Here is a 12,995-nt window from a genome sequence, read left to right on the forward strand (position 1 = left end):
TCCATCCGTCCATCCTTCCAACTGTCTGTCCTTCCGAGACTGTTGTGTCGCGCCTAGCTCCAAAAGTATTTGACCTAGAGTCACAAAACTTTACAGGAATGTTGGTCAGCATGTGTAGTTGTGCACCTTGGGTTTTGCGTCCGGATTCATTCAGTTGTGAAGGAGTTATGGCCCCTGACTTAGTTAAAAATTGGTCATTTTAATGTTGTGTCGCGCCTAGCTCCAAAAGTATTTGACCTAGATTCACCAAAGTTTACAGGAATGTTGGTCAGCATGTGCAGTTGTTCACCTGGGGTTTCACATCCGGATTTTAGTGTTGTGTCACGCCTAGCGCCAAAAGTATTTGACATAGAGTCACAAAACTTTACAGGAATGTTGGTCACCATTATGTAGTTGTGCACCTGGGGTTTCGCGCCCAGATTCATTCAGTTGTGTAGGAGTTATGGCCCCAGACTTAATAAAAAATTGGTTATTTTAATGTTGTGTCGCGCGTAGCTCCAAAAGTATTTGACCTAGAGTCACCAAAGTTTACAGGAATGTTGGTCAGCATGTGCAGTTGTGCACCTGGGGTTTCGCGTCCGGATTCATTCAGTTGTGTAGGAGTTATGGCCCCTGACTTAGTTATTTGATCTGTGTCCTTTGTCATGTAGTGGGGGCATCTGTGTCCCATGGACACATTTCTAGTTCCATAGTGTGATTACCTGTGGCACAGCATCTGTGTATCATGTAGTAATCATTTTCCAGACAGTAAATGCACTCATTTCCTAGCAGTGTTCATTTCCATGCTATGTTCATCTACCATCCATTGTTCACATACCAAACTGTGTTCATTTCACATGCTATGTTCATCTGCCATTCATTAATCATATGCCAAACAGTGTTCATTTTCCATGCTATGTTCATCTGCCATCCATTGTTCATATACCAAACAGTGTTCATTCCCCATGCTATGTTCATCTACCATCCATTGATTATATACCAAACAGTGTTCATTTTCCATGCTATGTTCATCTACCATCCATTGATCATATACCAAACAGTGTTCATTTTCCATACTATGTTCATCTACCATCCATTGATCATATACCAAACAGTGTTCATTTCCCATGATATGTTCATCTACCATCCATTGATCATATACCAAACAGTGTTCATTTTCCATACTATGTTCATCTACCATCCATTGATCATATACCAAACAGTGTTCATTTTCCATACTATGTTCATCTACCATCCATTGATCATATACCAAACAGTGTTCATTTCCCATGCTATGTTCATCTACCATCCATTTTCCATGCTTACAGTGTTCATATACAATGCATTATTAATTTTCCATGCTGAGTTCATATACCATTTAGTGTTGGTTTACCACACTGTACTATCATATACCATGACATGCTCATTTACTATTCAGGATCATGTTCATATACTGCATTTTACATTCATGGTACTAATATAAACTGCCACAAAGTATCTTTTCATTTTTGCCCAGAATTAAAAGTCATCATAACTATTAAGTCCCATTTTCTTCATATTACATAAATTCAGCTTCTTTATAAGACATATTTTGTGGAAACTACATTTTATTTTGTGTAACAGAAAAACGTCATTTCAAAGATTTCCTTTTTATTGAGATAAGAGAGGTGATCTTTGTGTTGATAAATGTCCAATTTAAAAATAGCATGGACGTAAAGACATTGTGTCTGCAATCATTTGTCCTCCACCTCTGATACATGTGGGGAAGTTGGCAGTTACTTCCTGAGAAGAGGTTTGTACTGGAACAGTGATTGGGTTTACAAAATCAACATGAACAAAATTATACCAAAGTCTTAATATTGCTAAAAATAGACCATGCAATTGCATTTTGGAATTAGGCCCATGATGTGTACTACATCATTTTCTTTTGGTATCCAGCCCAATTTCATGCACAGTATGTCTTGCAGTTAAAATAAAATAAAAATGCCGAAGGATGCTACATTGATTACTTTGTATTGGCCTTTGTGAAAAAATGCCAGTTTGTACTATAATCCATCTGGCTGCTTCCTGAAAAAAAACGAACATAATTAATGAAAGAATGGTAAAATCACCTTTCTATCCTAACACTATAGGTAAGTTAATTTAAGATATTGAACTGTAAATCATAATGTAATATCATATTGTCATAAGGACAAAGACAATAGCCCTGACCTTTGTATAACATTTACATTGAACTGATGTTGACAGATACACGAAAACCTTTTAATGAATAAAACAATAACTTGTTTATAGATTAGAAGGTTCATTAGCTAAAGCCTTAGGATAGGTACATATGACCTTGTAGCAAGACTGTATTGAAGCTTGTTTGGTGAGGAAAAGTAAAATAGAAAAGAAAAGTTACACAGCATTTTTAGCTCACCTGAGCACAAAGTGCTCAAAGGTGAGCTTTTGTGATCGCCCTATGTCCGTCGTCCGTCGTCGTCGTTGTCATCAACAATTTGACTGTTAACACTCTAGAGGTCACAAATTTGAGCCAATCTTAATGAAACCTGGTCAGAATGTTACCCTCAATAGAATCTTGGACGAGTTCGATATTGGGTCATCTGGGGTTGAAAACTAGGTCACCAGGTCAAATCAAAGGAAAAGCTTGTTAACACTCTAGAGGATACATTTTTGGCCCAATCTTAATGAAACTTGGTCAGAATGTAACCCTAAGTAAAATCTTGAACGAGTTCGATATTGGGTCATCTGGGGTCAAAAACTAGGTCACCAGGTCAAATCAAAGGAAAAGCTTGTTAACACTGTAGAGGCCACATTCATGACTATATCTTCATGAAACTTGGTCAGAATGTTAATCTTGATGATCTTAAGATCCAGTTTGAATCTAGGTCATGTAGGATCAAAAACTAGGTCACCAGGTCAAATCAAAGGAAAAGCTAGTTTACACTGTAGAGGCCACATTTATGACCATGTCTTAATGAAACTTAGTCAGAATGTTAGTCTTGAGGCTATATAGGTCAAGTTCGAATCTGGGTCAGGTGGGGTCAAAAACTAGGTCACTAGGTCAAATCAAAGGAAAAGCTTGTAAACACTCTAGAGGCCACATTTATGATTATATCTTCATGAAACTTAGTCAGAATGTTAATCTTGATAATCTTTAGGTCAAGCTCGAACCTGGGTCATGTCAGGTCAAAAACTAGGTCACCGAGTCAAATCAAATTTAAAGCTTGTTAACACTGTAGAGGCCACATTTATGACTGTATCTTTATGAAACTTGGTCAAAATGGTAATCTTGATATTCTCAAGGTCCAGTTTGAATCTGGGTCATGTAGGATCAAAAACTATGTCACCAGGTCAAATCAAAGGAAAAGCTAGTTTACACTGTAGAGGCCACATTTATGGCAATATCTTAATGAAACTAGGTCAGAATGTTAATCTTGATGATCTTTAGGTCAAATTCAAATCTGGGTCAGGTAGGTCAAAAACTAGGTCACTAGGGCAAATCGAAGGAAAAGCTTGTTAACACTGTAGAGGCCACATTTATGACTGTATCTTCATGAAACTTGGTCAGAATGGTAATCTTGATGATTTCAAGGTCCAGTTTGAATCTGGGTCATGTCGGGTCAAAAAATAGGTCACTAGGTCAAATTAAAAGAAAAGCTAGTTTACAATTTAGAGGCCACATTTATACCATATCTTAATGAAACTTGGTCAGAATGTTAATCATGATGGTCTTTAGGTCAGTAGGTCAGGTGAGCGATACAGGGCCTCCATGGCCCTCTTGTTTTTGTTGAACAGTTTCGTGTTGACAAAGCAGCTCATTCCCAACAATAACAGCTTTCCAGGTTATCAGTTTGTAGTTCAAAGTCATACTGAAGGTCATGATTGCATGTTTACTCAATAAAAATAACAGTTATGAATTAGCTCAAAAATACATTCCTTCTACATAATGAGTATGTCAAAACTGTACTTCATGTTTATGTTGAAATATGGTAACTCTGTTTATGTAACTGGAATTTGCTTATCATTTGTTAGTTCTTATTATTTATAGTTGCCACTAGCTACCATCAAAGTGTTTTTGTAAGATACAGAGAAGGCCCCAGTTCCAAAAGCTTTCGTTTTTGCTAATGTATTTTGACCATAAAGCACCCATCAAGGGGACACCTGTCCAAAAGAAAAAAATATTGTAGATGGAGGTGGGGATCACATTCGGTAGTTCATAGTTTGAAGCTTACAGCAACATCTGATATACACTTGTAATGATAATAATAATAAAAATTATGTTCATCAAATAAGTATTTTATTATATTTAATAATTGCAGGAGAAAGACAGAAGAATGGAGGTACTGCAGCATAGGAAGAAGAGAAGGCTGAGAATGTCTGCAGAACACGTAAGTTTAGTCGGGCTTCTCTCCCCTGTTGATACTATTACTATTCCCAACTGAATAGATCTTTTTTCCCCCTTAAATTTTCCAACAAAAAATACATACCATGGGGAAGATTTAATTTTCATATTTATATAGAAACCGTAACGGCAGTGACTTATTAGTCCCGTACTTGACCTAAAACTGGTTCTAGGAACTATAGGATTGTGCTTTTCCATCCATCATTCTGTCCATCAATCCATTAAATTTTGCATTTTAGTGTCCAGTCCATAACTCTGCCATCCCTCAAGGGTATATCTTGGCACAAATGTTTCCAAAAATGTGATGTCATGTCATGCACAACTCCAAAGATTTTTTTTGTATAAATAAATGTGTAAAAGCATTGTAGAAATTCACATGCAATTTAAACCCAAACGTTTTACCACATGTGAGTTTAAAAATACTTATCAAACTTAATAATACTTAACATGACTGTTAATACTTAGCAATATTTACAACTACAAAAATGTATTTCATGAAGACTTGTTAAATTCCCATATTCATGGGTATGACCGCTCATGTTTCCAAAATTACAGCAGTTTGCAGATTGATTATTTCTTAAAATGGTGTTTCCCTAACTAAACTGGCCCTGATTGATTAACACTAGAGAGTCATTGTCATTAATCAAGTACAGTCCATAAATGTTTTTAACATACATTGAGGAATCTTCCTTAAAAGCTTCGACATTAAATTACAAGGGCAATCCCTTTATTACTGCTTGGAAAAGGGTTTTTGGTTCCCATTTGTAGAGTTTCTTTTTACTGCTGACAGTTAAATTTGGAAGCCTAATAGCTTCTTAAGGGTGCATTTTACTTGGACCAATCTAATGTTTCTCAGGGTCATAGCTAGACCAGAGTATATGTGTAGCCCTAGTGTGTAAGGTGGGTACTGAGGGGATGGTCCTGGAAACTTGTTTGTCTAGAATGCATGTAGGTGCATTTTGCTGTATATCTGGGACTAAAAGATACAAGAGGTTTTAGAGTGGTTAATAATGTTTAAACTCAGTTAATATCTTATAAGTTGTGCCTCCTTGGCCAATCGCTGAAAATATTAATAATTTGATATTCTGTGTAATTCTCTTACAGCTGTCAAGACTGAGCAGTCCATGCAGTATAGAAGATGAGCCTTCACAAGACTCTGATCTATCTTTTTCATCCTTGTCAGTTGGAACCTTGTCTGATGATGATCTATTAGAGGAAGTGAGTATTATTATGCATTCATGGTATAAGAAATAACGAAAACATGCAGCATATCACGTGTTAGCACCACAACAACCCTAGAAATCAGTTGACCAGTACCATATTGTAAAATAATGCCCAAATATATATGAAAAAAAATGATGATGTCACGGTGCCAGAAATGACTGCTATTTTTCATTACATGGATAATATTCAAATGTCATGCTTTATGTTTCACCAAGTTCAAGAAGGGAACACTCTGTTGGTAGTCTAGTTTTCTCATTCAGTCTTCAATTTGGTCATATTCCATAGTACTTCATGTCATTAACAGCCAGAAAGAAATGGTAGTTTTACATGAAAATTGAACAGATTATAAAACATGTATATAGCTCTACAAAACAATTGTCAATTTACAGATATATGCATTGAATTCTGGAAAAGGACTTCATAAAGGGGCCACACATTCAGACAGTTCAGCACCTTTAAAAACTCGCCATGTCCAAAGAACTGTTACATAGCTTCATTTTGATTCATTTGCAATAATGTCCCAGTGCTGCAGTTTCACATAACTTGGCGTAATGTAGTTTTCAGCCATTGTTTATTTCTATTTCTTTACAAATGGCATTCACTTTTAAAGGGGGACAACTTTTTAGCTCACCTTTTGTTACCGCTCATGTCCGTCGTCCGTCATGCGTCGTGTGTCGTGTGTCCGTCAACATTTTCTAAAAACATCTTCTTCTTGAAAACCATTTGGCAGAATTAAACCAAACTTCACAGGAATGGTCCTTGGGTGGCCCCCTTTCAAAATTGTTCAAAGAATTGAATTCCATGCAGAACTCTGATTGCCATGGCAACTGAAAGGAAAAACTTTAAAAATCTTTTTGTTCAAAACTGCAAGGCGTAGAGCCTTGATATTTGGCATGTGACATTATCTAATGGTCCATTTTGAAGATTGTTCAAATTGTGCCCCTGGGGTGAAAAGAGGCCCCACCTCGAGGGGTCCCAAGTTTTACATAGACTTGTTTAGGAAAAAACTTTGAAAATCTTCTTGTCTGAAACCGCAAGACCTAGGCCTTTGATATTTGGTATGAAGCATTGCCTTGTGGTCCTCTACCAAGATTGTTCAAATTATGCCCCTGGGGTGAAAAGAGACCCCGCCCAGGGGGTTCCCAAGTTTTACATAAACTTGTATAGGAAAAAACTTTGAAAATCTTCTTTTCTGAAACCGCAAGACCTAGGCCTTTGATATTTGGTATGAAGCATTGCCTTGTGGTCCTCTAACAAGATTGTTGAAATTATGCCCCTGGGGTGAAAAGAGGCCCTGTCCTGGGGGGTCTCAAGTTATACATAGACTTATATAGGAAAAAATTTAAAAATCTTCTTGTCTGAAGGTTCAAGGCCTAGGCCTTTGATGTTTGGTATGTAGCATTGCCTAGTGGATCTCTAACAAGATTGTTGAAATTATGCCCCTAGGCTGAAAAAAGGCCCCACACTGGGGTTCATTTGTTATATGAGTTATCATAGGAATAAATGCTTCAAAAATTATCAGATCATATTTCCTAGACTGTTCAATTATAATTACCTGATGACTCTAAGCAATTAGGAGTCACTTGACTGTAACCTTGACCTACTGACCTACTTTCTTGTTTTTTTAAGATAGAGCCATGAAATTTGGATGACATGTACAGTTTAGCACACCAATCTTAAAACTGACTTTCAGTGACCATGAATGTGACCTACTGACCTACTTTCTAATATTTTAGCGTCAGTTTGCCATCTGAAACATGTGGCTCATATTACTCAGGTGAGCGATTCAGGGTCATCATGACCCTCTTGTTGAGAATATCTTAAGGACACTATGTTAAAACATGTATTGGACAGGTAGATTGTTGGTAAAGATGTTGTTCATTTACCAACTGTTTCTATGGTTTGGTGATATACTGCTAAACTTTTACTCATGAAATGGTAACATGCCAGGTAGTAGAGAAAATTTTGTTTTTGTTTTATAGCTTCCTCACGATGATGCAGAAAAGATTGAGAAAAATTACAAGAAGATAATGAAAGAGCACCTGACTTTACAGAAATCAACAGCCCAGCTGCAGAACATTCTTGGCTGGAGAACAGATTCACAGAGATATGTCAAGGTCAGTCTGGTTTTACAGTGCCCGCCCTGGCCAATAATTGGCTGTAGCCAAATAAAGAAAAAGCTGTTAAAATGATACAAAAATATGTTTAAAATTGCAAAATGGACCATCAGATTTGTAGCCAAAGTGGCAAGGAGCGAGCCCTGGGTTTTAGGTGGAAGTTTGTGGCTTGACAAGCATGTTGACAAAGTGTTGAAGACGTCCAGTTTCTTCATATTCAGTTAGGTTATATTTAGTTGTGTACTTATAGTATAATATGAATCCTGCTGCTAGAAAAAAGTTAAAAGTACAATATTTTTAGGTATGAATTTGAGTTGATCTATTCCAGTATCCGCAGGATATATTAAACTTATGATAATACTGTGACGGTGAAACAGCAGTATACAATTAATTTTTTCATGGGTGTTTGTGAAACTTTACCCTGAGCTAACAGGGAAAACTGTTACCTATAAGGTCTAGGCTGTGGGCAGAACTTTCCTAGATACCAAGGGAAATATTTTTGACTGTTCCAAAGACATTCATATAATAACTATTAAACCTAATAAATCTCTTAAAAAAAGTCTAAAAATGAGATTTCTGTCTAAAAGAAACTAAAAGAAACTGTTTATAAAACAAACAATGCTTTGAGATGTTAAAAATGTTGTTGTGATTGATCAAACACCAGTGGGAGAGATTGTGCCTATCTGGGTTGTGCATGAAACAGTCTGTCCAAGAGGTTAACAGTTAAAAATATATGTTCATTCCATACCATAACAGGGTTGTTAGAATATGTACAAAACAGAAAATAATGATGAATGATCATTATGTAACACTTATTCTGCTTTCAAAATCACTTTTATTTTCAGTCTAAACTGGACTTTGAAACAGACCTGTATATAGCACAGTGCAAGATAGAAAATCTTGAAGAGTGCCTTAGTAAATACAAGGTAAATTGCTTTTTTTGTTTCAGACAGTGTTTATTTATGTCATTTGGTAAACAATTCTCTGATGCTGTTAAATTTATTGTCTCATATAGTGCTTTCCCAGGTGTTGTAATAGATCAATCCTGGTGCAACTCCTGATTTGTACAATCATAAGGTAAAGTAAATTTTGTTTATTTAGGTCTCGAATTACCAATAAATGTTTGTGAGAAGGATGAATTCCAAAGCTTAATAACATCAAAGCAGAACCTTTTAAGTGTTGTGAAAAAAACTGTTCACCTTTTTTTAGCTTGCAGTGCTCAGGTGCGCTATTGTGATCAGTCACTGTCCTTCGTCTGTTTGTCCACACTTTTTTTCAAACAACGTCGTAATGGAAGTTATTGAAACTTGGCCTGGATGTTACTTGCAAATTTGTCTAAATGGTTCTGTTTGGTTGCACATAGGGACTGCCAGAGCTAAAACTAGAAAAATCTTAAATGACATCTCTAGGGGTGGCGAAATCTGATTTTGACTTGCTTGTCCATTCTTGTTAATTGCTATATTGTACTTGTCCGTATGATAGTTATATAGTAAATTCTGGTCAAATTTCACTTGTCTGTACAAGCTTTGGGACAACCTGGGTAATACGGACAATTGAATTTGCCACCCCTGATCTCTAGATCACTAGTCTGATTTTGAAATAATTTCACACAAACTTTCCTTGTGTGACCCACTACCAAGATTGTTCAGATTATTTCAATTCATCAAAAAACATGACCACACATCATAGAGGGAAAGCTCACGTGTCTTGTTTAAACCTAGGTGTTTTTAAGTCATAAAGAGCTAAAGTCTGACTTCCCTTTTGCAAAAAAAAAGTCCATGTGCATACTTTTAGATAGAGTGACCCATGCACCTGAACCCTAATCGTACACCAATACTGATGCCATTTTTGTTTTCAGGTTTAGCCTGTGTACTTCCATTTTTAGCTCACCAGAGCCAAAGGCTCAGGGTGAGCTATTCTGATCGTTCACCATCCGGCGTCCGTTGTCCATCCGTAAACTTTTACTTTAAACGACATCTCCTCATAAACCGCTAGGCCAATTTCATCCAAACTTCACAGGAATGTTCCTTGGGTGAAGCTCTACAAAACTTGTTCAAAGAATTGAATTCCATGCAGAACTCTGGTAGCCATGGCAACCGAAAGGAAAAACTTTAAAAATCTTCTTCTCAAAAACCAGAAGCCCTAGAGCTTAGATATTTAGTGTTGCATTGCCTAGTGGACCTCTACCAAATTTGTTCAAATCATGACCCCAGGGTCAAAATTGACCCCACCCCAGGGGTCACTTGATTTTACATAGGAAAATCTTAAAAAATCTTCTTCTCAGAAACCAGTAGCCCTAGAGCTTAGTTATTTGACATGTAGCATTGCCTAGTGGACCTCTACTAAAGTTGTTCAAATCATGACCCCAGGGTCAAAATTGACCCCGCCCCAGGGGTCACTTGATTTAACATAGATTTCTATAGGAAAATCTTCAAAAAAAAATTAAAAAATAAACCAGAAGGCCTAGAGCTTAGATATTTGACATGTAGCATTGCCTAGTGGACCTATACAAAACTCATTCAAATCATGACCCCCGGGGTGAAAAATTGACTCTGCCCCAGGGGTCACTTGATTTTATATAGGAAATTTTTCAAAAAATTTCTAAAAATAAACCAGAAGGCCTAGATCTTAGATATTTGACATGTAGCATTACCTAATAGACTTCTACAAAAAGTTTTCAAATCATGACCTCCGGGGTCAAATTGACCCTGTCCCATGCGGTTACTTGATTGTACATTGAAAAATCTTCAAAATTTTCTAAAAATAAACCAGAAGGCCTAGAGCTTAGATATTTGACATGTAGCATTGCCTAGTGGACCTCTACAAAATTTGTTCAAATCTTGACCCCCGCCCCAGGGGTCACTTGATTTTATATAGGAAAATCTTCAAAAATTTTGTTAAAATAAACCAGAAGGCCTAGATCTTAGATATTTGATATGTAGCATTGCCTAGTAGACTTCTACAAAAAAATTTCAAATCATGACCCCCGGGGTTAAATTGACCCAGCCCCAGGGGTTACTTGATTATACATAGGGAAATCTTCATAAATTTGCTAAAAATAAACCAGAAGGCCTAGATCTTAGATATTTGATATATAACATTGCCTAGTAGACTTCTACAAACTTTGTTCAAATCATGACCCCCGGGGTAAAACTGGCCCGCCCCAGGGGTTACTTGATTGTACTTTGGAAAATCTTCCAAAAAAATTCTAAAAATCATCAGTTTGACATTAGAAACATGTAGCTCATATTACTCGGGTGAACGATCCAGGGTCATCATGACCCTCTTGTCATAACACCTGATAGTTTTGAGTTTAATACTGTTGGAATATGGAATCATTCATGTTAACAAATTACATGAAATTTAATTGATTATAAAGTGAAAATTACATATGAAAGTAATGTGAATGTTACAAGAAAGTTGCATGAAAGCTATGGGAAAGTTACAGGAAAAATTCAACATTGTAAATTATTTTATGAAAATTACTTGAAAACTAAGTAAAAGCTACATGAAAATTACAACAAGGTAAATGATTATATGAAAGTAACTTGAAAGCTACATGAAAATTACAAGAAAGCTACACTAAAATCACACGAAAGTTATTTGAAAGCTACATGAAAGTTATGGGAAAGCTTTGCTGAAATTACATGAAAATTACAGGAAAGTTACACTAAAATTACATGAAAGTTACCTGAAAATTGCATAAAAGCTACATGAAAGTTACATGAAAGCTACAAGTTACATGGAAGTTACATGTATTTCAGGAGTATGACACAAGCTGGGTTTTGGAGAAAGACCAACTTACTTCAGAGAAAGATCGCCTCACCTCTGAGAATGAAACACAAACAAAACAGGTAATTTTTCTTGCTAGAATTTGAGTCTTACTGATCAGATTTAGGTCAAACTTTTGAATGATGGAGAAACATGATCTCTGTCACAGGTATAACCACTGGGTAAAACCACTCATTTTTGTCAGCTTGAAGACTTCCTCATATGGTTAGAGAAAGGCTTTAACCCACAAAGAAGAGAAGCATGTGTCTTAAGTCAACTGTCTTCAAAATATTAATTCATAGTCAAACACATGTACACTAACTGGAACAATGTCTTTACAGGCTTTGTAAATCAAGGCTATTTTTGTAATGATTTACTGGTTTTATATACATTTTGATTTTGATTCATCTGACGTCAGTTACCATGTTTCTGGTAAGTATGATTCTTAAAAGTAAGAAAAGCATTTTTATTTGACTACAGTATTTTCTTTTTACATTCTAACCTAAGTAGATGATCTTGCTAAGCGGTGTGCATAGTGTTTTTGAGGAGATAATTCTTCTCAGATTTGCGTTATGGCAGTTATGGCAGTTATTTCTGACAAATGGTCCCTGTTCATATCTTCTTTTGAATAGAATGGTTAATTTCTAATTTTTATAAATACTAAAAAGATCAACACCAGCATGATAGTAACAATTATTTTACAGTTAATTTTATTGCAGTTTTGATGTTATGCCTTTTTCAAAATAAACAATAAAAATGTAAGTTACGTAGTGGCAAAATTTTGAAACATTAAATGGAGGATTCATAAATGATTCTGTAAACAGGCAAGAAATTTATGTTTTGAAATTTATCTAATTGAATCTAATGAAAGGACAAAATGTGTGTAGGAACGGTTGGATATTCATTGTTAGAAGAGAATGGTTGATATTTCTGTCAGCAACTGTATTCTGAAAATCAATATGATTTTATGGAAGAATGGGAAATTACTCTGCGAAAGAAAAGGTGTGTTAATGGTTGCAGGTTTATAGGCTTTTTATTGAGACGTAAAAGCAAAACACTTAGTAGTACCTCATGTACTTTGGTAGATTGAGAAGCTGAAAGAAGATTTAAGGGAGACAACTCAAACATATGAAGAACTGAAAGAGCAATCAGAACACCTAGAGTTCTTGGTCCTTGAAACACAGGAAAGCAAGGTATGTACTTTGGATGTCTGTAACATTGTACTTTAGTAATACTTTTACTTATCGAATAATCAAGGCATTGTCGCCTGGTTAATCATGCTTCAGAGTTCAGGTGTGCAGGAATTGAAGCACAACGGTGTTAGCCTGAGTTGTTGAATATCAAAGCATCTGAAAGATAGCCATGGAAAATTCGACAATAAGTTGTGAGAAGGCCTTGATTACATGCTAACTGAACTTCTGAACTATTTTGAAAAATAAATTTGCTGGACTTCACTTTTCCAAAAAGTAATAAACTTGACGTCATGCAGTAGTCTGACA

The 12,995-nt window shown here is 36.0% G+C and overlaps 1 protein-coding gene across 5 annotated transcripts in view; it reads left to right on the top strand.

Moving 5' to 3' along the window:
* The window catches only part of LOC123547584 (centrosomal protein of 290 kDa-like), a 113,148-nt gene that overhangs the window by 13,611 nt on the left and 86,542 nt on the right, over positions 1-12,995 (top strand). For all 5 annotated transcript variants that reach the window (XM_053551852.1, XM_053551854.1, XM_053551855.1 and 2 more), the window contains exons 5-10: positions 4,302-4,370; positions 5,489-5,602; positions 7,591-7,725; positions 8,571-8,651; positions 11,490-11,579; positions 12,582-12,689. In XM_053551852.1, the coding sequence (XP_053407827.1) occupies positions 4,302-4,370; positions 5,489-5,602; positions 7,591-7,725; positions 8,571-8,651; positions 11,490-11,579; positions 12,582-12,689 (597 nt within the window). The remainder of the gene's footprint in view (positions 1-4,301; positions 4,371-5,488; positions 5,603-7,590; positions 7,726-8,570; positions 8,652-11,489; positions 11,580-12,581; positions 12,690-12,995) is intronic.

The sequence above is a fragment of the Mercenaria mercenaria genome, chromosome 9, assembly GCF_021730395.1.
Source record: "Mercenaria mercenaria strain notata chromosome 9, MADL_Memer_1, whole genome shotgun sequence".
NCBI classification, from domain to species: Eukaryota; Metazoa; Mollusca; class Bivalvia; order Venerida; family Veneridae; genus Mercenaria; species Mercenaria mercenaria.